At 38.2% G+C, this 27,088-nt stretch overlaps 1 protein-coding gene across 1 annotated transcript; it reads right to left on the bottom strand.

Annotated features, from left to right (window-relative positions):
* Positions 1 to 27,088, bottom strand: DEPDC4 (DEP domain containing 4; the record flags this gene model as incomplete). Its single annotated transcript, XM_079715360.1, is given in 11 exon segments — positions 1 to 176; positions 6,977 to 7,055; positions 14,109 to 14,234; positions 14,322 to 14,381; positions 14,385 to 14,464; positions 15,075 to 15,301; positions 17,246 to 17,432; positions 23,658 to 23,803; positions 24,374 to 24,785; positions 26,309 to 26,372; positions 26,930 to 27,088. Coding segments are annotated over 11 exon segments (1,716 nt in total).

The following is a 27,088-nucleotide window of genomic DNA, read 5'->3' on the forward strand; positions in this document are numbered from 1 at the left end:
TTAATGCAAAGCTTCTGGATGGTGTTTTTGAAATTCCTTAATTAATTTCTTTTTTCGTTGCAAAGAGATGCTGGGGTTACTATTAATCTCAAGAGCCAACTGGTGAAGATATTGGCTAGTCCTTTCCTTTTGTTTTTCAAACTCCTTGTATGTCAAGCATTGGCAAATTGTGAAACCCCCCCCCAAAAAAAAAAAGTACAATTGGAAAAGCAAGTTAAAACAAGAAAAACATGGGGGCTTCCCTGGTGGCGCAGTGGTTAAGAGTCCGCCTGCCGATGAAGGGGACACGGGTTCGTGCCCTGGCCCGGGAAGATCCCACATGCCGCGGAGCAGCTGGGCCCGTGAGCCATGGCCGCTGAGCCTGCACGTCCGGAGCCTGTGCTCCGCAACGGGAGAGGCCACAACAGTGAGAGGCCTGCGTACCGCAAAAAAAAAAAAGAAAAACATGAAAATGTACTTATCCAAACTGGCCTTATCCTGGACTTTTTCCCCCCAAAATGTGGTAGATAACATTACTTATGCTCATATTCTCTTTGCTTCAGAGTAATATTCTTTAGCAAAACATACACTGTCATATTTTGCAAACATTATTTTATTTGATTTCCAAAATAAATCCATGAAGTAGGAAAACCAAGGAACTATTATCCTAGTTTCAAGTGGAATACACAGGAATTTAAGTGAAATGGCAAACAAACTGGAGGTGAAGGGGAGAAAAAAGTTTTCCTTGACCTTCTTACGGTCCTTGGCTGGGTCTGAGAAGTAAACTGACAAAGACAGATTAACAGGAGAAAAGCATACAAATGTATTTAGTGTAAGTTTTATGTGACATAAGAGCCTTCATAAGGAAATGAAGACTCAAAGAAACAGACCTATGTACTTTTTTTTTTTTTTTTTTTTCTGCGGTACATGGGCCTCTCACTGTTGTGGCCTCTCCCGTTGCGGAGCACAGGCTCCGGACGCGCAGGCTCAGCGGCCATGGCTCACGGGCCTAGCCGCTCCGCGGCATGTGGGATCTTCCCGGACCGGGGCACGAATCCGTGTCCCCTGCATCAGCAGGCGGACTCTCAACCACTGCGCCACCAGGGAAGCCCCGGACCTATGTACTTTTATGCCAGTTTGCTGAAGAGCGCACATTCCTTGAGAAACGTGACAGGTTAAGGAGAATGACGTAATCGTAATATACTGGGGAAAACTTAGCAAGCCCTGTTTGTTTAGATTCTTCTTGGCCTCCCTTTGTCTTTGGAGATAAGGATACTCCTTTCCTCTGGGTATAAGGAGGGCATCTCTCATATGAGGGTTTTATGGCCAGTTTCAGGGAGGAAGGACAAGGGGGAAGTAGGTCAGAGTGATCCTCCTGCTTCTGCATTTTCTCAAGCTCTTTCAGCTTAAAATATTCAATATGTCAGGTGCCATATTTTGGGGTAGTGTGTCCTGAGCCCTATCAGAAGCATATGCAAAACATGGACAAAGAATTTCATGAACATGAGCAGTGTTTTTTTCACTGCTCTGTGAGCTGTCTTAGCATGTACAGTCAACCAATCAACCAAGCCTCTCCCTAGGCTGATCTATAGATGGGGACGCCTTAGCCTCCAGAGCAAAGCAAACCTCCACACCAAAGCAACTCTCAATCAGGGTAACCTTTGAAATCTTAAAGCCCATTAATATTAGGGGGTTTGCCTATTTTCACTATAAACTCAGCTTCACTTAAACACACCTATGGTGACACCTGGAATTACACTGCCTCTGAAAACTTAAAATCCTACACCTAACTCTCTATTCAGAATCTACTGTCCTTCAAATAATAATACAATAATAACTTATGGGACTTCCCTGGTGGCACAGTGGTTAAGAATCCATCTGCCAATGCAAGGGACATGGATTCGAGCCCTGGTACGGGAAGATCCCACATGCTGCGGAGCAACGAAGCCTGCGAGCCACAACTACTGAGCCTGCGCTCTAGGGCCTGCGAGCCACAACTACTGAAGCCTGGGCGCCTAGAGCCCGTGCTCTGCAACAAGAGGAGCCACCGCAATGAGAAGCCCGTGCACCGCAACAAAAAGTAGCCCCTGCTCACCACAACTAGAGAAAGACTGCGCACAGCAACGAAGACCCAACACAGCCAAAAGTAAAATAAATAAATTTATATATTAAAAAAATATCTTGGGCCTCCCTGGTGGCGCAGTGGTTGAGAGTCCGCCTGCCGATGCAGGGGATACGGGTTCGTGCCCCGGTCTGGGAGGATCCCATATGCCGCGGAGTGGCTGGGCCCGTGAGCCATGGCTGCTGAGCCTGCGCATCCGGAGCCTGTGCTCCGCAACGGGAGAGGCCACAACAGTGAGAGGCCCGCGTACCACCAAAAAAAAAAAAAAAAAAAAAAATATCTTACAATGAGTGCTTACCATGTGTCAAACTTTTTGTACTTTTTCTCATTATATCTTCAATGTTCTAAGGTGTAAGTGTGCAGGTGTTATTATTATCAGCCCTGCCTTATCGATAAAGAAACAGAAGCTTGGACCACATGGCTGAGCTAGGATCTGAACCTGGGATTGTCCCACTCCCAGGGTTTGGGATCCCTATACTATGCCATACTGCCTTTAGCTCTGTCACAACTCTCGTCAATCTCAGAGCGATGTGCCATTTTTCTTTGTTCATCATCTCTTTTTTCCCATCCAGAGTCAGACACATATCTGATCATCTGAACCACTTTCTCACTAATTTGTGTCCTCAATTTTCTTGCACTCCAATCTTTCTGCAACACCTGACAAAGCAAAATTTCAGCCTTTAATCAATGCTTGAATCCACCTTTTACACTTGAACATTCAAGTAAATAAGTGCTGCTGAGAAAATTACTGTCCAAATTGGCATCACTAAAATTTATAATCTACTTCATCTGGATCCTCAGAATTACTCATCAGTCCATTTATTTGTCTTTTCTCAACTGCTTTTCCCATTGCCTGTCTATTTCAAACTATTCCCTTTTTCTCATGTCATCCATTCAATGGTCCCCCTACAACTCCTCAGACAATAGGGTCTCCTCCTCCTACTTTGTCAAGGAAAATGGATTCATCATTTAATGATCTCCTTCAACTTTCTACCTTGGACCTACACATTTATTTATATCCATACACACTATCAACTTTACTCTTCATACCCCTCCCCTGTTCGAGGCAAACCCTCGGTCCTGTGCCCTTGAAGACATTTCCTCCTGCCTCCTCCAGGGCCTGGCTCCATCAGTAATCTCTTTTGTCCTCTCAGCGGGTCATTATGCTCAAATCTCCGGCTTGATTTAGCATCGCCCCAGTTATTCCCAGCTTCTCTCTTCCCTTCTTATCATAGATCCACTCTTAATCTCTCACCCATTCATTCCTTTTCATCCCACTTGCAACCTGGCTTTTGCCTCTCAAGCTACTAAATCAGCTCTCACTAATTGGCTCCAGAGAGTCCGGAGCAGTCCTGATCTGCTGCCACATGCAATCCTCCTCTTTAAAATGTTACATTTCCTTGGCTTTACGAGGACGACTTCACCTCATTCCCCTTCTAAAATTCCTTCTCTGTCTCAGTCATAGGTTCCTCTTTACTCACCCCTTGATGATTAGTGTCCTTTAATGTTTTATTCTGGACCTCTTATATTGCTCAACATACTCTAAGTGACCTCAATTTCCACATACTCCCAGATATTTAGTTTTAGTTCATATCTTTCCCCTGAACTTCAAAATTGCACATCCAGCTGCTCTGCTGAAAGTATCAACCAGAATGTCCCACACATATCTTAAATCAAAAGGTCAAAACAGATTCAATCATTTCCCTACACATGTTCCTCTCCTCTGTTTTTCTGTCTGAATTGGTGGCAGTCACCTCACCTTAAAACTTGAGAATTATCTGAGTCCCCTTTCTCTCGGACCCCCAGATGCAATCAAGTGTTGCCAATTTTACCTCCTAAATATTTCTCAAACCTGTCCCCTCCTCTCCACCCCTCTTGTCTCTGCTACAGTACAGGCCTACATGATTTCTCACTTGGACCATTGTAGTAGTCTCCTAACTAAGAACTCTGCTTCCAGTCCCCCTGGCCAACCGATTCTCCAAACTGCTGCTAAGCACTATCTAAAATATAAATCTAGCCATATCACTTTTTAAAAAATAAAAAATGCCTCCCCAGCTGCCTAGTGAATTCCTTGGCTGCTAAATGAGGCCCTTCAAGATCTGACATCTATTTCTCTAGTTTCAGTTCCTGCCACCGCTCAGCTGTAATTTCTAGCCTGTACCTATTTTTGCTCACAATGTTCCTCCTGTCCAGAATATCTCCCCCTTCTCCACTCCTCTGGTTTAGCTTGCATATAATTCTTTAAGACTCCTACTAGGTATCATCTCCTCCACAAGCCTAGCCTGATGCCCTCAAACTAGGTCAGGTAATCCTCCTCCTCTAGTCTTCTATAACCTCCTCTGGCTTGAACATATCCCTCTTATATTTTATTATGATTGATTTATAAATGGTTGTCTCTCTCATACATCAGTTCTTTCACTAAATTAATTTATTCAACAACTATGTATTGATATCTGTAACTACTAAGTGCCAGTTGCTTTTAACATGGAACATAAACTTATTGCAAGCAGGGGCATTATCTTATACATCTTGTATTTTGTGGTGCTATACAAAGTCTGGCACAGAGTAGATCTTCAAAATGTTTAGTGAATAATTGAATGGATGGATGGATGAATATTTGATATCAGGAACATTTTAAATCAAGACATGAATTTCAAGTAATCAATTCAAGCATGCAGAAAAGAGCATACAACACAAAACATAGAAGCAATTAAAAAATTCAATTAAGTTGTATACTGATACAATCTGACAATTTTACTGAATAAGGGATAAACTTCAAGAAGAGATGAGAGTTAAGCTATTTAGGGAAAAATATTATCAGATAACTCTTCACTTCCCAAGTGCTTATAGCACACGGCACAATGCAAAGCACTTATGTTCATTATCTCCCTTTAAAGCATATTGTTGAATAAATGTTGGATGGAAATAAATATTAAAGTGCCTACAATTCCTCAATTTTCCTCAAAGCCAAAATTAATGAAAAATTGAATGTGAAAAGCTAATATAGTATGGCAGCCAAATGAAGTTTATCTTGAAATTAGTCAGATGAGATCTAATTAATCTAAAAAGATTCCAGATGTTAGGTTCAGAATACTTCGTTAGTATTTCTGTTTAACAGCATCAAACAGACAGGATGCATGTGGCAACAGACCTGTGGCCATATACCCTATGTTCAAAGAAGGGAATGGGAGGAAATGGCATCTATTAGCTGAGAAATTACAAATAATCCTGGCAAATAAATGTATGCCCTACTCTATGAATATTTTTCTAGAAATTAGTAATGCCTTAGAAAACTTTTTTTTTTTAAGGAAGAAATGTTACCTACATTTCTAGTTGGTCAAGTTACTTAATCTAAGTTTCAGTTCTTACCTATAGAATGGGGTAATAATAATGCCTACATAATAGGTTATTGTGTAGAATAATTTCATAAATGCATGTTAGTGCTCAGCACAGTCTGACACAGAGTAGGGTTTAATATTAGTGTCAATTAATATTAAACATCAATACTACTTAATATTTAAATAATAAGAATACAATTTAAATAGAGCATCTATGATTTATAACTATGTTATATTATTATTATTATTATTTATTTATTTATTTTTTGCGGTACGCGGGCCTCTCACTGTTGTGGCCTCTTCCGTTGCGGAGCACAGGCTCTGGACGCACAAGCTCAGTGGCCATGGCTCACAGGCCTAGCCGCTCGGCGGTATGTGGGATCTTCCCGGACCAGGGCATGAACCCGTGCCCCCTGCATCGGCAGGCGGACTCTCAACCACTGTGCCACCAGAGAAGCCACCTATTATTTTTTAAATTATGAAATTCACCATATTCTTCTCCTCTCATTTTGAGTTTATTTTTTATATATAAATTTATTTATTTATTTTTGTCTGAGTTGGATCTTCGTTGCTGTGTGCGGGCTTTCTCTAGTTGCGGCGAGCAGGGGCTACTCTTCGTCGTGGTGCATGGGCTTCTCATTGCGGTGGCTTCTCTTGTTGCGGAGCACGGGCTCTAGGTGCACGGCTTCAGTAGTCGCGGCTCGCAGGCTGTAGAGTGCAGGCTCAGTAGCTGTGGCGCATGGGCTTAGTTGATCCGTGGCATATGGGATCTTCCCAGGCCAGGGCTCAAACCCACGTCCCCTGCATTGGCAGGTGGATCCTTAACTACTGTGCCACCAGGGAAGCCCCCAATATTATATTATTAATATAAATTCTAAATATTTAAGAACTACGAGGTAGATACTATTATTCTCATTTTGGAGATGAGGAAGGTGAAGCACAAAGAGGTTAAATAATTTGCCCAGGCAATTTGGCCCTAGCACCCAAAGTTATACCTATTACTTTATTTTGTCTCTCACATGACAATCTTAGGAAATTTGGATTTTAAATATTTTATGGTTTAAAGAAATTAAAAATTAAGGAATCAGATCAATTGCCAAAAGACATGGAGTAAAAAGAATCATGAAGCCTTTTCAACTGGGTAGGGGGAAGGGTTTAAGCTCCTTCTCTATAAAAACATTGTCATTTCCTAGAAAAGAGGAAGGAAAGAGAGAGAGAATGAAAAACAGGAGAAAGAAAAACAGTGTGCACAGGAGCAAGGAAGCAGGCAGGTGGGTAATAAGTGAGGGGAAGGTGAGACCTGGAGCAGCAATGAAATATAGTAAGTGTTTACCTTTTTAGAAGAAAGGTAATCAAACAAAGAGCTTCCAAAAACAACTAGAGAAGAACTTGCTCTGGAGATATTAAAAAATAACCTTAATGTAACCACCTTTTATAGCATTATATATTTATTACATACTCACACTTGGCTCCTTTCCAACGTATGTGGCTATAACAGTCACTTAATGATAAAGAAAGAATAAGACTGAATCAATACCTGATATAGCATCTGGATCTTCTCCATGTAGAAGCTTCTTAAGTTTCTTACTAACCAGATCCAATAAAGTAACTGGTGTCTACACAAAAACAAATATTTTCAAATTTTTAATATGAATTTTTTTCTAGCCAGTAATCCAATATAGAAAAAAAAACTTCACTATTTTTGACCAATGCATAGGGGACGAGGATTGCAGATGGGGAGAGGGGGCGGGTAGCAGAAGGCCTCTGAATTATAAAGGGTATAAATACTGGAAATTCTGTTTTAGAATTCTTAAAATTCTATATTTTACTCCCCCATATGTAGTATATCTGAAACTAGATTAACCAATCATTAGTGCAATGTTCTCTTATAATAATAAAAATTATGTGTACTTCCATAACAGCACTGGTCTAAATAATCTTACATTGTAATTACATGATCCATATGTAAATAGTAGCTCTAAAATACATAATAATATCATTCTCTTAAAATGGATAGATACTCCTTTTCCAGTTTTGGTTATACAAAAGAAATCCCAGATTATAACATGTATCTGGGGGAAATAATTCCTCAGCTAATATTGTTACAGAGGTCACCCCCTAGACCTACCAATGTTGAACCTCATAGCCACATAGCTCCTTCATCTTGAGCCCCAGGGTACCTTTCCATTAGCTTCTATTGTCCTGAAAATTTACAAACATGAAACCATCCCCATTAATTCATCCTGTCATTCAACAAAAATTTAGTGAATAATTTCTATCTTCCAGGACAGTTCTAGGTGATGAATAAGCAGATCTAGTCTGAACGCACAGAATTTACATTCTCATGTGAGAGAAAAGACAATTTCAAAAAATCAGCAAATACATAATATAGTTTCAGGTAATGATAACTGCCATTAGGAGAGCACAAAGCAGGATAAGAAGCTAGAATGAAGAAGATGGGTAGCTATCTCAGTAAGAGAAAGCTTTTGTCTTACTGAGAGGGTATCATTTTGAGCAGAGGCCTGAAATGATGTGAAGGAGTGAGCCATAAAAAGACTTGGGAGAAAATGTTCCAGACATACACTAGACAACACAGGTAAAGCCCTGTAACAGGAAAAAGCTAGGCATGCTAAAGATCCCCTATTATAAATACCCACATCTCAATCTCCCTGAAATACTTCATTCCCTAATCTCCAGAAACCAGTCATTGGAGCCCCTTCTCCCTGCTTCCTGAATCCCATACCCCCACTTCCTCCAGCCCACATCAAGTTCCTTTTCTCCCTTTGTGTCCTGCCACGATATTTGAACCAGTATGTTTCTTTACGACACCGCTAGTTCTGACATGAGGGGAGGTAAAAAATGAAAAAATCCTTTCTAACTTTTCAACCATATGTAGGAAAGAGGAGAATTCATTTACCTAGAGGAGGAGGCAGGGTGAGAAAGAAGAAAGTGGAGAGGCTAAGTGGTAAGGAAGAGGAGGGTAGAAAAAATGTTTTCTAAATTCCTGGTTGGAATCTGGGACCCATTTCACAAGTAAGCTATAAACATGAATTTTGGTTTAGTGACTGTAGAATTAAACATTTATGTAACCTGGGCCCTATTCTCCATTTATTATATTTTTTGATGAAAAACTCGGTGCAGAATAACTTTTTTTTTTAAAACATCTTTATTGGAGCATAACTGCTTTACAATGGTGTGTTAGTGTCTACTGTATAACAAAGTGAATCAGCTATATGTATACATACATCCCCATATCTCCTCCCTCTTGCATCGCCCTCCCACCCTCCCTATCCCACACCTCTAGGTGATCACAAAGCACCAAGCTGATCTCCCTGTGCTATGTGGCTGCATCCCACTAGCTTCTGTTCTACATTTGGTAGTGTGTATATGTCCATGCCACTCTCTCACTTCATCCCAGCTTACCCTTCCCCCTCCCCGTATCCTCAAGTCTATTATCTATGTCTGCGTATTAATCCCTGTCCTGCCCCTAGGTTCTTCAGAACTTTTTTTTTTTAAGATTCCATGTATATGTGTTAGCGTACGGTATTTGTTTTTCTCTTTCTGACTTACTTCATTCTGTATGACAGACTCTAGGTCCATCCACCTCACTACAAATAACTCAATTTCGTTTCTTTTTATGGCTGAGTAATATTCCATTGTATATATGTGCCACATCTTCTTTATCCATTCATCTGTTGATGGACACTCAGGTTGCTTCCATATCCTCGCTATTGTAAATAGAGCTGCAATGAATATTGTGGTACATGACTTTTTTTTTTTTTTTTTTGCGTTACGGGGGCCTCTCACTGTTGTGGCCTCTCCCGTTGCGGAGCACAGGCTCCGGACGCGCAGGCTCAGCGGCCATGGCTCACAGGCCCAGCCGCTCCGCGGCATGTGGGATCTTCCCAGACCGGGGCACGAACCCATGTCCCCTGCATCGGCAGGCGGACTCGCAACCACTGCACCACCAGGGAAGCCCCATGACTCTTTTTGAATTATGGTTTTCTCAGGGTATATGCCTAGTAGTGGGATTGCTATGTCCTGTGGTAGTTCTATTTTTAGTTTTTTAAGGAACCTCCATAGTGGCTGTATCAATTTACATTCCCACCAGCAGTGCAAGAGTGTTCCCTTTTCTCCACACTCTCTCCAGCATTTATTGTTTCTAGATTTTTTGATGATGGCCATTCTGACTGGTGTGAGGTGATACCTCATTGTAGTTTTGATTTGCATTTCTGTAATGATTAGTGATGTTGAGCATCCTTTCATGTGTCTGTTGGCAATCTGTATAACTTCTTTGAAGAAATGTCTATTTAGGTCTTCTGCCCATTTTTGGATTGGGTTGTTTGTTTTTTTGATATTGAGCTGCATAAGCTGCTTGTATATTTTGAAGATTAACCCTTTGTCAGTTGCTTGGTTGGCAAATATTTTCTTCCATTCTGAGGGCTGTCTTTTCATCTTGTTTATGGTTTCCTTTGCTGTGCAAAAGCTTTGAAGTTTCATTAGGTCCCATTTGTTTATTTTTGTTTTTATTTCCATTTCTCTAAGAGGTGGGTCAAAAAGGATCTTGCTTTGACTTATGTCTTAGAGTGTTCTGCCTACGTTTTCCTCTAAGAGTTTTATAGTGTCTGGTCTTACACTTAGGTCTTTAATCCATTTTGAGTTTATTTTTGTGTATGGTGTTAGGAGCGCTCTTATTTCATTCTTGTACATGTAGCTGTCCAGTTTTCCCAACACCACTTATTGAAGAGCCTGTCTTTTCTCCATTGTATATTCTTGCCTCCTTTGTCATAGATTAGTTGACCATATGTGTGTGGGTTTATCTCTGGGCTTTCTCTCCTGTTCCATGGATCTATATTTCTGTTTTTGTGCCAGTATCATACTGTCTTGATTACTTAGCTTTGTAGTATAGTCTGAAGTCAGGGAGCCTGATTCCTCCAGATCCGTTTTTCTTTCTCAAGATTGCTTTGGCTATTTGGGGTCTTTGTGTTTCCATACAAATTGTGAAATTTTTTATTCTAGTTCTGTGAAAAATGCCATTGGTAGTTTGATAGGGATTGCATTGAATCTGTATATTGCTTTGGGTAGTAGAGTCATTTTCACAATGTTGATTCTTCCAATCCAAGAACATGGTATATCTCTCCATCTGTTTGTATCATCCTTAATTTCTTTCAACAGTGTCTTACACTTTTCTGCATACAGGTCTTTTGTCTCCTTAGGTAGGTTTATTCCCAGGTATTTTATTCTTTTTGTTGCAGTGGTAAATGGGAGTGTTTCCTTAATTTCTCTTTCAGATTTTTCATCATTAGTGTATAGGAATGCAAGAGATTTCTGTGCATTAATTTTGTATCCTGCTACTTTACCAGATTCATTGATTAGCTCTAGTTGTTTTCTGGTAGCATCTTTAGGATTCTCTATGTATAGTATCATGTCGTCTGCAAACAGTGACAGCTTTACTTCTTCTTTTCCGATTTGGATTCCTTTTATTTCTTTTTCTTCTCTGATTGCTGTGGCTAAAACTTCCAAAACTATGTTGAATAATAGTGGTGAGAGTGGGCAACCTTGTCTTGTTCCTGATCTTAGTGGAAATGGTTTGTTTTTCACCATTAAGAACGATGTTGGCTGTGGGTTTGTCATATATGGCTTTTATTATGTTGAGGTAAGTTCCCTCTATGCCCACTTTCTGGAGGGTTTTCATCATAAATGGGTGTTGAATTTTGTCGAAAGCTTTTTTCTGCATCTATTGAGATGATCACATGTTTTTTCTCCTTCAGTTTGTTAATATGGTGTATCACATTGATTGATTTGCATATATTGAAGAATTCCTGCATTTCTGGGATAAACGCCACTTGATCATGGTGGATGATCCTTTTTATGTGCTGTTGGATTCTGTTTGCTAGTATTTTGTTGAGGACTTTTGCATCTATGTTCATCAGTGATATTGGCCTGTAGTTTTCTTTTTTTGTGACATCTTTGTCTGGTTTTGGTATCAGGGTCATGGTGGCCTCATAGAATGAGTTTGGGAGTGTTCCTTTCTCTCCAATGTTTTGGAAGAGTTTGAGAAGGATGGGTTTTAGCTCTTCTCTAAATGTTTGATAGAATTTGCCTGTGAAGCCATCTGATCCTGGACTTTTGTTTGTTGGAAGATTTTTAATCACAGTCTCAATTTCAGTGCTTGTGATTGGTCTGTTTATATTTCCTACTTCTTCCTGGTTCACTCTCGGAAGGTTGTGGTTTCCTAAGAATTTGTCCATTTCTTCCAGGTTGTCCATTTTATTGGCATATAGTTGCTTGTAGTAATCTCTCATGATCCTTTGTATTTCTGCAGTCAGTTGTTACTTCTCCTTTTTCATTTCTAATTCTATTGATTTGAGTCTTCTCCCTTTTTTTCTTGATGAGTCTGGCTAATGGTTTATCAATTTTGTTTATCTTCTCAAAGAACTAGCTTTAATTTTACTGATCTTTGTTATCATTTCTTTCATTTCTTTTTCATTTATTTCTAATCTGATCTTTATGATTTCTTTCCTTCTGCTGACTTTGGGGGTTTTTTGTTCTTCTTTCTCTAATTGCTTTCAGTGTAAGGTTAGGTTGTTTATCTGAGTTTTTCTTGTTTCTTGAGGTAGGATTGTATTGCTATAAACTTCCCTCTTAGAGTGGCTATTGCTGCATCCCAGAGGTTTTGGGTCACAATGTTTTCATTGTCCTTTGTTTCTAGGTATTTTTGATTTCCTCTTTGATTTCTTCAGTGATATATTGGTTATTTAGTAGTGTATTGTTTATCCTCTGTGTGTTTGTATTTTTTACATATTTTTTCCCTGTAATTGATATCTAGTCTCATTGTGTTGTGGTTGGAAAAGGTACTTGATACTATTTCAATTTTCTTAAATTTACGAAGGCTGGATTTGTGACCCAAGATATGACCTATCCTGGAGAATGTTCCATGAGCACTTGAGAAGAAAGTGTATTGTTGTTTTTGGCTGGAATGTCCTATAAATATCAATTAAGTCCACTTTGTTTAATGTATCATTTAAAGCTGTGTTTCCTTATTTATTCTCATTTTGGATGATATGTCCATTGGTGAAAGTGGGGTGTTAACATCCCCTACTATGGTTGTGTTACTGTTGATTTCCCCTTTTATGGCTGTTAGCATTTGCTTTGTGTATTGAGGTGCTGCTACATTGGTTGCATAAATATTTACAATTGTTATATCTTCTTCTTGGATTGATCCCTTGATCATTATGTAGTGTCCTTCTTTGTCTCTTGTAATAGTCTTTATTTCAAAGTCTATTTTGTGTGGTATGAGAATTGCTACTCCAGCTTTCTTTTGATTTCCATTTGCATGGAGTATCTTTTTCCATCCCCTCACTTTCAGTCTGTATGTGTCCCTAGCTCTGAAGTGGGTCTCTTGTAGACAGCATATATACGGGTCTTAACAACTTACTTTTAAATGAGCTTTTAGAATACATTTCATTCAAAATTCATAAATGGGGGACTGCTTCTACTGTATACACTTAGTACCAACTTTTTCTCTAAAATAATGGAAAAGTAACTTCAGTTAATATTGACAGAACTGCTACAAAATTCAAACCTATATGTTTCTAATGACATGAGATAAATTTTTTACACAAAAAAATTAAGAAGGGAACAATTCTTTATTGAGGCTTTGGAGAAATAATGCCACTAAAAGTAACACTGTCTGGTATTAAAATATACTAGTGAGGCTAAAAAATAATCGTTTTCTAAGACATTTCAAAATATATCAACAATCTGACAATGTCTTACTAACTTACTTGCTACTCCTCTGTTTCAAGTCATCATATCTCTTGCTCAGATTATTACAACAGCCTCCTAAAAGGTTCTCCTGCTTCTACCTTTGCCCCTCTATAGTCTGTTTTCAACACAAAATCCTGAGTTATTTTTGTAAATATCGGTCAAATGAGGCCACCACTGTGATCAAAACCTTTCATGATTCCCCATTTTATTCCAAGGAGAAGCAAAGTCTCTCCAATGGCCTACATGGGCCCCCATATCTCTCACCTCACCTCACAGTACTGTCCCACCTGCTCACCACTTCCTTGCTGTTCCTCAGCACCCAGGCATGCATCACCTTCAAGGCCTCTGCTCTAGGAACCATTTTCTCTGCCTCAAGCCACTTACCCCCACCGTCATGGCCATTTGGTTCACTCCTCCCCATTCCAGTCTCTGCTCAAATCTCATTTTCTCAGTGAGCCCAACCTTGGCCATGCTGTTTAATACTGTAAGCTCCTACGAACCCCCACCCTGGCACCCCCAAATCCCCTTAAACTGCTCTTTTTTTTTCTATTGCATTTATTGCCTTCTAGCAAACTATACGATGATGATTTATTGTATTTCTTTTTACTGTCTCTGTCCCTCACTTGGATATAAGCTCCTCAAGGGCCTGCATTCTTGTGTTTTGTTTGCTAATGTATTCCAAGCACCTAAAACAATGTCTGGCACAGAGAAATAAGTTGAAGAAATTAATCAATATACTTGCAAATATCAACACTGTTTTAATTCTGCTTTCTTCTTTTAGTGGGTGTGGGGATTGCACATTATAGGTACTCAGTAAATTATTTATTAAGTGAATGATTTGCCTTTTGTCTGACACAAGTAGCTTAGTAATAAATGTGCCCAGGCAAAATGCCAGATACCTTGAAGAGCTCAGAGTGGAACTCCAGTAGAAAGAAGACTAGTTGTTCTGCCCGTACTCTTAATAATGATTTGGATTGCAAAACTGCTTTGGCATGAGTTTTCAGGACCACCGTTTTGTTATCAAACTGTAAACAGAAAGAGTAACATTAACTTGAATTATTTTTATTAAAAAAATAGCAGAAGATTGTAAAACTGTTATTGCAATTTTTCACCTGTTTTTGTAATTTGTAGGCATTGGGTTCTGATGCAATCGCCATAAAAGTGAGTAGCCATCATAATTCTTCTCTAACGTTGGGCAACAACAATCTTAGATATAGTTGTGTTGCTTCAAGTGCTTCTGTTCTTTTCTCATTTTCTGTTACATGGGTTACAAAGAAGACAAAGCAAGGGACAAAAAACACCCAGAGATTATAGTACGTAGCAGTCAATTAAAATGCTATGATACTGTATTTGGTTTGCAGATTCTTTTTCACACTTGTAAGTTTTTATTAGGAAATATTTCAAACACACAGGAAATTATCTACATAATATGCCAAACAACTGCATAATTATATCCAGCATTGTCAAACAGTAATTTGTTTTTAACATGAAATTATATGGCCACCTACAAAGCTAAAAAAGAGACATGATGTGTCACTCAATTTTTATTTTGCTAAAAGGTCATCTAATTAATACAATATTTCCAGATACCTTAGTTCTTTAATCCTCTAGTACTATATCAAAAGTTTTCTTAGAATGTCCCTGTGATAGAATTACCTTAGATCTAATTGCTATACTACAGTATTACATTTGATAGTTCAATTTACATGGCAGGCCAAGTGAACTGAAAAACGACTCCATGAAGTACTTTGACATCATAGAAGAAAAATATTAAAATGTAATACTCATATAATACATAAAATCTTCTGCAACTTGTATTATTAAAAAAGATTATGCAAAAAAACTGAAGTTTAAACATCTCTTACCTAAAAGTTCAATAATTCCTGAATGAATATCAAAATACTCATCAGTTAATAAGTAATCTCTCTCTTGATTATAATATTTTACTATGACATCAAAGAGTAACTTCTTCTGTGTATTCAATCTTGTCTCTTCATTTCTGTTTTGAACTAACTGCTCCCTGACAGTAACTATTAACTGGTCAGGGAAATATTCCAAGCATTCAATTGCTGCATTAAGCCAGTTATCAATCCTGGAGGTAAAAAACAAAGTAAAATAAATCAATGGTTAACGTTTCCATTTAACTGCCTAAAACATTGTTTGATAAAACAATAAAATCTAGTTTATAATTAACCAAATCTAAAGAAGAAACTAGTTTTGAGAATCTTTTTAATAATTTTTGCTGGATGACTGAAGGAGTAAATGAGAGGGAATAGCTTTTCTCCTCACCAAATACCACCACACCTTTCTGTACCTTTACTTTCAAGGAATTAAAATATTTGTGGGCCACCTTTTCATTTTTTGTTTCTAACTTTGCTAAATTTTGTTCAGAGGAGTTCATCTGTACTGTTCCATTCCACTGGTGTTTCCTCTCCCCTTTCCCACTCTGATGATTAGGCGCATATGGTTCTATCATTATTTGAAAATAAGATACCAAATATTTCCCTCATTAAGATGCACTGTTTATCCCACCACACACTGTTTTCCCCTTTTTTATCTCCTGACCTCAATAAGATAAGCAACTTAGGATCCTTTCACTCCTCCCTCCCTTCAGTGATGATTTTGGAGGCCTTTAATTCCCCCTTCTCCTCCACCTTCCCCACCCCCAGGTTTTGCTGAGATAGGTTAGTATTTATTATAATTTCCCTTAATACTATGTCCTTCTTTTTTTGATATCTTATTTAGCACTTATATTTTGTACATTCTCACACAGTCTTACCATATCAACTTCGAATATGTTGTGTGTACATGTGTGTTTGTATGCATGCACATATGTGGGTACAAAATTAGGGAGAAGAGAAAATAGTGAGAGCGCACAGACCAAAGTTCATTGCCTACCAATATTTCCTTTCCTCTTCATCTGTCTCCATCTTGGGGTTCTGGTTATTTCTTTGTAGTCAGATTAAAATCTTTCCTCAAATATTTTCCTAGGAGGGGGTCCCTGAGTGATATATTCTATGAATTCTCGGTGATCCTCAAATATCTTTCCTTCTTCCTTCCTCTTCTCTTTCCCCTTCCATTTCCTTTTTTCTCCCTACCCACACCAACCCCTGTTGAATGGAACATATTGCCTAACGTGTGACTTATTATCTTCTAGCTCCTAGTGTTGCAGATGAAAAAATTAATGACAGTTGGATTGCATTTCTCTTGCAGATACCCTACACTTTCCACTTGGAAGCTCATAAAGGCGGACTGGCTGCTGTCTGTTTCCTGCAGAGGCATCTAAAGAAACCCTGTTTCTTTGCTGGTGTCCCTATATTCTCCCTGACTCAGGGGCTGGGGAAGACTCATTTGCTGGGTGTTTCTCAGCCTGTTGAATTAGGAGCAAACATGTCATGTGCAAACAGGACAATGGTTGACGATCTAAGTGGGTTCACAGGTCTCTGATCATCAAGCTCTTTGTAGGATCTGAAGCTTTCTGGTTCTCAGGTTTGGAGTCTGATGTTCTTTTCTTGTTTGGCCCATGTGGGAGAAAGCATCATATCAGTTCTCTTTGCTGGAATCTCAACATTACACAAGGTCTTATACTTATGGTTCCTAGCAACTGATTTATGATAGGGCTTATTTCATTGGACTGTAATGTTTTGTTTCATGAATGTCTCCCCTACTAGACTGAGGATTCTCTTAAAGCAGGAATAAATAAAATGGTAAAAACCATGATGGTTGTTACTTTATGGTTATAAAATGGAAATAACAGAACTTTGAAAAAATACTCAGGGCTGGTGCAGGGAAAGAATGACTGACAAATTATGACTGAACTCATATGAATGAAACCACTGAGATTTCCAATAATCTCACAGGTCATAACCAGTGTCTTTCTATTTTAGATCAAATGAGAATTCACAGTGATTAATTTTTAAATCAATGATGGTGTCTGCTCATACATATGAATATGTTCTCACACCTTAAAATACCAAGGGCAAAATATGTGAAAGAACATTTTAGTTATACATTGACAATAAAAATGGTCACTCACTCAAGTAGACAAAAGCTTGGAATAACCTCTCTGTCGAGGCAAGTGTTTGAGATAACAAGATCTTCCTCTTTACTTAATTGGAGATTTTGTGTTTTAACTGGAGACTCCAAAATATTTTCTAAGAATGGAATGTGAATCAGTTGAAGAATACGTAGCAATGTTTGTTGTTTCCAAACATCTTCCACAGCTTAGAGAGAAAAATAATATAACTATCATACTAATAAATAACATATACATATTCAACCAGTATCATAGAATTCTTCCATTTCTAATAATACAACAGAAAAGCTAATAATATAATGGATTAATTTGTTACGATAATTTAAATTTGCTAAATTACAATTTTTCTTTTCAAGATTGACCTTTAAATAGACATCAGGATTATGAGCCATATTGATTTTATTTTCTGGCTATGTTAATTATAAAGTGATATTATCTAGCTTTTAAGGTGATCAATAGGTTAATTCCAGATATTAAAAAAACCTACTGGTCCTGCTTATAAATTATTTTGATGATTGGAGAGAATGAGATTACTAATTATTTATAATTTTATTCAAAGCAGAGATAATTGTAGTTAAATTGCTTTTAAATAAAAATACAGTATTAGGTTAATTTTAACTTGGGTTTCTGGTCATTCATGTTAAGAGTTAATAAAGTTTTTCATTATCCTAATTATCAGATCATCATTAATATTTTGTTTTTCCTTCAAATGAAACAAAATTACAAAAGCAACAGCTACAGTAAATTTCTTGTGGAACTTTACTGCCAGTAGCCTACGTATTAAATTTGGACCATAGTCATGATTTGTTTGGTTATAGAGTATTTTGAATAGAATTAACTTGTATAAAAATGGGAGATTTCAGGCTTCCCTGGTGGCGCAGTGGTTGAGAGTCCGCCTCCTGATGCAGGGGATGCGGGTTCGTGCCCTGGTCCGGGAGGATCCCACATGCCGCAGAGTGGCTAGGCCCGTGAGCCATGGCCGCTGAGCCTGCATGTCCGGAGCCTGTGCTCCGCAACGGGAGAGGCCACAACAGTGAGAGGCCCGGGTACCGCAAAAAAAAAAAAAAAAAAAGGGAGATTTCATATAAAATTCTGGGTTTCAAGCTTCTCTTTAAAAATATCTTAAGAGGGCTTCCCTGATGGCACAGCGGTTAAGAATCCACCTGCCAATGCAGGAGACATGGGTTCAAGCCCTGGTCTGAGAAGATCCCACATGCCGTGGAGCAACTAAGCCCGTGCGCCACAACTACTGAAGCCTGTGCTCTAGAGCCTGTGAACCACAACTACTGAGCCCCTGTGCCACAACTACTGAAGCCCGTGCACCTAGAGCCTGTGCTCCGCAACAAGAGAAGCCACCGCAATGAGAAGCCTGCGCACCACAAGGAAGAGTAGTCCCCCGTTCGCCGCAACTAGAGAAAGCCCACGCGCAGCAATGAAGACCCAACACAGCAAAAATAAACAAATAAATAAATAAGAAAAAAAATCTTAAAATCTCATGACACTGGGCTTGAATTAATGCCTGACCAAAGTTAGCTGATATGAATTAGTGGCTACCCTATTTGCATTGGCATGTCATTTCCAGCTCAACACAAACCTGACCACTTCCTACTGTATCCCAAACAGTGAAGTTGAGTGTCAGCTACCATTTTCATGGTATTGTCCTGTTGGTTTTGTTACAGTAGAAATTAATTTCCCTATAGTTACATCTCTTCCTTAAGTGGGAAAAGGAAAAATAGCCAAGAGGGCCCCACATTTCAAGCAAAACAACAATTTTTCCTAAACGTTTGAAAATGAAGTACTCACCTGCTCTCCAATCTGCCTGGCTCCTAAAGTCATCTGAGTTTACTACTTCTGAGTTATTGGCCCCAAATAAATCAAATTAGCAATCTTTTAGTAAAGGCTTGAGATCATAAGTAGCCTCTAATCAGTCAGTCCACATTTGTCGATACCAACCTTTGGGCACAGCTCTGAACCAGGTGCTAGAAAAAGATATATATATAAAAATAGTGGCCCTTCAGCAGCCACACCCTATGTAAGGAGGTAAGGATAGCCACATATGAAATGGATGAAGGCAAATTTTATCAAGTCACCAAAAAGTATGAATAGGTATATTTTTAATACATCCAAAAGTGGAAAAAAGACTATTCTTAGCAATAGCATCAAGACAGAACATTCATTTACTCAACAAATATTTATTGAGACCTGTTTTGTATTAGGCACTGTTCTAGGTTCCAGGGATATAGTGGTAACCAAAGCAGGCAAAATCCTGGCCTTAATGGAGCTTATATTCTAGTGGGGAGAGGGAGGCAGGCAATAAATAAACAAACAAACAAAAAGTGAAATATGTGGTATGTCAACTAATAGTAAGTTTTATGGAGAGAAATTAAGCAAAAAAGGAGATTAGACTACCTTAGGGGGTTAGTATTGCAATTTTAAATAAGATGTGTGGGAATTATCATTGGGAAGATGATATTTGAGCAAAGACCTGAAGGTGAGGGAGCAGAGAAATGTGCATGTCTAGAACATACTAGCCAAGTGCAGAGCTGATAAATAGAATAGCTAGCTCTGTGTGAGGAAATTAGACTCAAGAAGGATACTGTGGCAACACATATAGCCACCACCGTCAACTTAATGGAGCACTTCATACTCAATGATCACTGTGCTGAATGAAGGGGATCCAAGGGGATAGACTCTACATTTGAAGAGCATACGATCCAAGCAGCATTTAGCATAGCCTACACACACACACACACACGTGCATGCACATGCACATATATGTACATATGAGTGTATGTGTATAGACGCATAAATAAAAAGAAAATATTTATAAAATGAGGAGGCTGTCTGTGAGCCATTCATCCACTAAATGTAACCTACCAACAGCTAAGCACTGGGCCATTCAACAGGGATACAACAGTGAACAAGGTAAGGACTGTCCCTGTCTAAGTACCTCACACTTCAGTGGGAAATAAAGACAAGTAAACAGGCAGTTTCATTAAGTGTGTAAATGTTTTGGTGGGAGAAATACAGTGTGTTCAGTAGGAATCAAACTTTGTCTCAGCTGAGGAAACCTTTGAACAAACATATTCTTCTGGAAGTCAGGTAAAACAGATCAATAGTGGAATTGCTCCAGCTGATATTGGCATTCCCCTGAGACCTACCCCACAGAGGTGAGGTGAGGGAGAGGTTCTGCACCTTTAGAACCCCTCACATTTCTAAAACAACACACATATATTTCAAAAATATTAGTCATTATATTATCAGTAAGAAACATCTGTAAAAAATAAATCTCAGCAAAGGTGGTTCACCTTAACTCTACTTGTCACACAAATACAAATTTGCAAAAAGCCTGCAGTCCTGGGACTGCATTGCTTTACCACTGCTGGCAGATTTTTCAACTCAATTCAAGTGAAATTGGTTTCTCAGTTCTGTGGGAATTAAGAAATGACCTTTCTCAAAAAAAAAGGAGAAACTCCATACTTTTATTTCTTGGCTGAAATGTATATAGGTGTGTTGCCAACTGCATACCTTTAACCAGCCATATTTTTCCAAATAGAAAGTGGCTTAATTTTTCTTGTTGGCCAGCTAATTATTTAATCTTATAAAACCAGATAGTTTTATATCTGAGGGGGTTGTTTTTGTGCTTGAGGATCACAGCAGTATCAGATTTCAGTGGATAATAACAACAACAAAAACTCCTTTCATGCCTGATTTGTTAGAGTTTAGAGATACTTCCAAATGCACTTTCTCCAAAAAGTTTTGGTATGAAAACGTAAATTCCAAAAAAGTTAACTTTTTTTAACTCATTAAATACAAGAACAACCAGCCAATTTTAAAGTTAATTCTCTTTTGCAAGCCTTTTTACAGAACAAAAATCAAACAAACAAAAAACCTACCCTAGCAGATTCAAGACTTTTGAACATAAAGAGATTTCCTATTAGTAATTTATTAAAGACTACTTCTCTCAAAACTATGTTTTATTAGAGAGAACAACTAAAATAGTTTTTTGTGTTTCTCTGTTCTGAAGGCTGACACATTCAGTTGCAACAAAGAGCAAACATACCAACTAAACATAACTTCAGTTGTACCCATTTTAGAATTTACAACACCTTGTTGCAACAATAATGATAAAACACTGGGTAAAAGTACGGAAATCTAGGTCTGAATCTTGATGCCATTAGTTAACTGTGGAAACTTGGCAAATTATCTAACTTCTCTGAGTCTCCATTTCCTTGTCTATAAAATAAACAATCTAAACTAAATTAAGTCTAAAGTAAAACAGTGGTTCCAAGTCTTTGCTGATTTTTGTTTTAACATAAAATCTCCTTTTTTAGGGAATTCCTTGGCGGTCCAGTGGTTAGGACTCGGTGCTTTCACTGCTGTGGCCTGGGTTCAATCCCTGGTAGGGGAACTAAGATCTTGCAAGATGCACAGTGTGGCCAAAAAAACCAGAAAACAAAAAACTCCTTTTTTAAAAAGCAAAACTTAATAGTTATTGTTGTGTGACTTACTGTTTAAAATCTCTGGCTAAACACAATAATCTTAAAACTAAAGATATTCCTGTTTTCACCTAACATCTTTTTGTTAAATATGTTACTCATCAGAGCATATAAAAGTATATGTATCATTTAAAGAGTTTGGGAGATAGATGCAAGAAAGGGAAGAGACCTAAAACCCTGTTTTCCGTTGTAGAAAATTACTAGATGTCCCTAAAACTGAAAAAGCGTGAAGTAGCAGTATAAGCATGACATTTTGAGACGTGAGATACATTTACAACACACATGAATTACAATTTATACGAATTGTAAATGGTTGTCTCTGGAGAGGGGGAAATGGGTGAGAGGAGAAGGGTAGGGAATTATTATTTTTTGGTAACAAAACCTGTAGGACTATTTGAATGATTTACATTATGTGTATATATAACAAAGATAAAAATTAAAATGTTTAAAAAAGTACAGAAGAACGCCAGCTTTCCTTCCCTACCAGGTCTTATTTATTTATTTATCTTTCTGAGTCTCAGTTTCCCAAACTATAAAACGGAAGTTTTACCCCTCACTTTACAGGGCTATTGTTAAATTACAGACAATAAATATAAAATGCATAACAAATTGCCTGGCCCAGAGAACGGCCCAATAAATGAAAATTACTTTTATGAGCATCTTTACGGATAAATTATATCCATCATTAGTTAGAAATTTCTAGAGGTACCCTATATCCTCACGGGAAAATGATGAGACAAGTTTTTCTTTTTCATTTGTAATAGGTAAAAACTGAACTTTTGTTGGCTCCTCTTCTTCAGCCTGTCCTCTAAATATTAATCTTTCTCGGAGTCTTCTTCTAATCCCTCTTCTTTTCTCACTCTGCACCCTTTCTTTGGGCACCGTGCATTTCCCTTATCACACTTATCCTAGTTATTGTTGATAACCTTTGCTCCTCCAGTGTGCAAATCATGCTTGTCTTACTTCCATCGTGGTTTGACCACATGCAGTAAAGCGTGTAATCATTAATGAATTGTGTATGTATCCCTCCTAATTGCCCTGGGTATGGGGCTCTTCTTTCAACTGTTAAGTTGCCTTATAAGGACAAAACCACAAGCAGATGAAGTAAGTGGTAAAGAGAATTAGAGCAATAGGTAGCCTAGCTAGTTTGTTCTGAAAGGCAAAGAGTAGGGAGATGTTTGGGAGGAGTTTATACAATGGGCAAAGGATATGCTCATAAGAAGATGGTCTTGCATTATAAATAATAAGGACTGGTAATGAGTTTGCATGTTTTTTTTTTCTGGTAGTAAGGACTGTAGCACCTCCAGTTAATCTGATCATGGTCATTGTAAAAAAATAAACTAAATGTTATTGGATCTACATTGCCTCACCTGTCTTGTCTGATGCAATCACTATGTAGAAGGAAACTCTTACGGGGAGAGGAGTAGAGAGTCAGTACGCCAAACACACTACTTCTATTGTATTTGAAAAGTCAGTTCTTGGAGACAGTAAAAAGATCAGTGGTTGCCAGGGGGGTAACGGGGAGGGAAGGAGGAACACGTGAAGTACAGAGCATTTTCAGGGCAGTGAAACTATTCTGTATGATACTATAATGGTGGATACAGTCATCATACATTTGTCAAAACCCACATAATATACACCACCAAGAGTGAACACTAATGTAAATCGTGGGCTTTGGGTGATAATGATATATCAATGTAGGTCCATGGATTATAACAAATAACCACTCCAGTGCAGGATGTTGACAGTGGGGGAGGCTAGGTATGTGTGGGGGGCAGGGGGCACATGGGAACTCTCTGTACCTTCTGTTCAATTTTTCTGTGAACCTAAAACTGTTCCAAAAAGTAAGGTCTATTTAAAAAAGTCAGCTCTTCTTACAAAGTTCGGAAAAAAATAATGAAAACTGAAATTACCTTCTTTTGAAAGTGGAAGAACAGGTTTGTCAACTGTGATGTTTGGAGGTAAAGCCAGAGTCCCACTCATTGTATCAATAAGTTCCTCAATTCTTTCCTCACCAACCTCTTGTGCTAGAGGATTTGAAATCACTTTGCCTTCTGGTCTGTTAAGAAATAATATGTGAATTTTTCCATTACATACAGGACCAAAATTTCAAATATGCATTTTAATTTACTTATTAAAACTTATTTATACATTTCCTATTTCCAAAAAGGATGTCAGGCAGCTTACAATAAAAGATACAAGTACTAAATGTATTAAATAACAGAATATCACCAGAAGAGGATGTTAGGATTGTAAATAAATAGAAAAAAATATATGTTAATTCTAAGGTTATCATGGCTGCTGTAACAGAGTAGAAAATTTTTGCTCTAGTTTTGTTTCCATAACTTTGGCTTTATCTACTTTGGCTAAGTCATGTTTCAAAAATTAGGAAGCATATAATTCATCAGAGATGATAAAGTTTTTCCTGGTACAAACTCTGAAATATTTATGTGATCGTGTCCTCCATAACAGTTTTAGAGCAAAGGCAGAAAAGATTAATTTTTACATGGCTATTTCTTTTATTGACTTCTGAAAAAAACAGAAAGCATAATATTCAAGGTTTGCTCAATGAAGACTGTTCTGCCAGCAACTAAAAACAATGTATTACAGTATCTTGGTTAACACTAACCTTAAAGATTCCTTTGCTTTTATTTCATCATTTAACCCAGTCTCAGAATCCTTTTTTCTTTTGCAAAAAACGTAAGATGATTTATTCCCTAGAAACCTGTAGAGACTATTGTTTGAATCCTCAAATTCCAATTCCTTTTCATTTTTGAATAGCTTCATTCCTACTGGTTCAAATACTTTATGGTTCATTAGAACTTGACAAAGATGAACTCCTTTAAGACGAGAGATATCATTACTACTCAGGCACATATTTTGCATAAGATGACTTAGTACTACATCAACAGCATCAGAACCAGTAAAACAGTCTTTGTATGTTCGTAAATGATGCCTCCTTCTTTTTATTTCCACTTGAGTCTGAAGGGAGTGAATAATACCATCCCATAGCTGAGTAGCTTGAAAAGGACCAGAGCATCCTGAAAAAAAAAAATTAAACATATGTTTCTAACAAATTTAGATTACACAAAAATATGTAAGTTTTTTTGTTTTGGCAACCTTATGCTTTTGTATGGCATACCTGCTAACAATGCCTTTCTTAAGTTTCTTCTCTTTCCATCTTGTGTAAATTATAATATGTTTACTAAGTTTGCACATGTTCATCTGCCAATAAAATCAGAGTAAACCTAGGAACTTGCTTTACTGATATGAAATATACTACTATGTGAATTTATACATCCTAATGTTACATGCTTAATAACTAGCTAGACTTAGTCTTGAAGAATATTATTTCAGGCTACATTTAAAAGGAATGTACACACACATTGGAGTCTTGATTATTACAGAGATGTGGCTTCACCAGACTCTGCTTTTCCTTTCTTCTTTTTGCCTTTTTGAACAATGACAAGCATTGCATGAAAGAAATCTAGGGCAAGGAGCTGAAAAAACTAATCAATTTATCTGCCAGCTGTTCTTCTTGAAAAATAAAAGTTTGTGAGGAATAATGAAAATCTGAAAACAATGAAAATGTCCAGTGCCTGGGGGATAGTTAAGTAAATTATGGAATAGCCTTATTATAGGATATTAAGCAGCCATTAGGAAGAATGACATTTATAGCATGGAAGGATTTCATTAAGTAGTAAAAACAAAAAACCAATGAGGTTGGGCAGAACAATTTATATACTATCATCCTAGTTATGTAAAAATGAATTCCCAACCTACATACAAATATATGTAAATAGAAAAGTCTGGAAGGATAAACCTCAAAGTAACCTTTAGGAAATAGGTGTAATGAAAGGATACTCACTTTTTAGAATACATATTTCCGGTTTTTATAACGTACATATATAATTTTTTCAATTAATTGTAGACAGTAAAATTTTAAAATTGAGATATAATTCATATTCCACAAAATTCACCCTTTTAAAGCACACAATTCAATGGGTTTTAGGTACATTCACAAAGCTGTGCATCTATCTCTATTATCTAACTCCAGACCATTTTATCACTTCAAAAAGAAACCCATACACACATATACACTCTTGATACTATGTATAAAATAGATAACTAATGAGAGTATACTGTATAGCATACTCTCTGTGTATAGCACAGGGAACTCTACTTAGTGCACTGTGGTGACCTAAATGGGAAGGAAATCCAAAAAAGAGGGGATATATGTATAGCTGATTCATTTTGCTGTACAGTAGAAACTAACACAACATTGGAAAGCAACTATACTTCAATAAACATTAATTAACAAAAAAAGAAACCCATAGTTAGCAATCACTGCTCATTCCCCTCTACCCCAGTAAATTTTTATTAAAATTTTTTTAATAAGATAAGGGAATATGTTGAAACATCTAGAATGCTGTTTCTAGATTTTCGTTTTTGTTAGAATCTGAGAATTTAAGCTCTTTCTTCCTCTGACTATGAATAACTGGAAACAGGATGTCCAACTTTACATAATGGCCTGATGTTTAGGACAGAAATAAAAGCCTATCACCTTCAAATGCCTTCTGTAACAGAAGCTGTCGGTCTGTCTGTCCTTGAACTATTGGCCTGAGACACTGTGGACAGTGCATAGACAGGAGTAGGGCGTGGAGGGCAAGGAGTGGAAACGGGGAGAGGTTGAGGAGGGAGTAGGGACTGGGTTAGGGTAGGGTGGGGTGGATAAAGCTAGGAGTCTATGAGCGGAGGAGACGGGTATTTTCCGTCTGCCTCTCTAAGCGTCATTGAACAAGTAGGCTAGGTTAAAGAAATAGTCCTCGTGCTCAAGGACTTGCCATCTAGTACTTTTAACCCCTTGTTCTAAGTGTAGCCCGCTGACCAGCAGCAGTGGCATCATCTGGGAACTTATTAGAAACGCAGAATATCAGACACTACTCTTGAATCCAAACTGCATTTTAACAAAGTTCCCAAATGATCTGTGTGTATATTAAAGTTTGAGAAGCACCGCTTTCCAGGACGCCCCAAGGAGGGTAGCTTCTGAAAAGGCCCAGTGCCCGTCCTCAGCGGGACTGAGAGAGCAGGTGGGCCGGGAAAGGGGCGGGTCCAGGAAAGGTGCGGGCCCCAGAGGCCTGAGGCGCAAAGTCCAAAGCGCCCGCTCCCCTCAGCCGTCCCCCACTTCGGTGCACATTTGGCTAGGATCTGAAGGTGTACCTGTCCTCCTTTTCCGGCCGAAAACATCTCTAGGGCTCACGAAACTCGACATTCTCCGCCCTGGGCCGAGAAGCTGGCTCTGGCTGCCAAGGCTACGGAACCGTGGGGTCAAAAGAACCGCCAT

This window comes from Hyperoodon ampullatus (assembly GCF_949752795.1).
Source record: "Hyperoodon ampullatus genome assembly, chromosome: 11".
In the NCBI taxonomy this organism is placed as follows: domain Eukaryota; kingdom Metazoa; phylum Chordata; class Mammalia; order Artiodactyla; family Ziphiidae; genus Hyperoodon; species Hyperoodon ampullatus.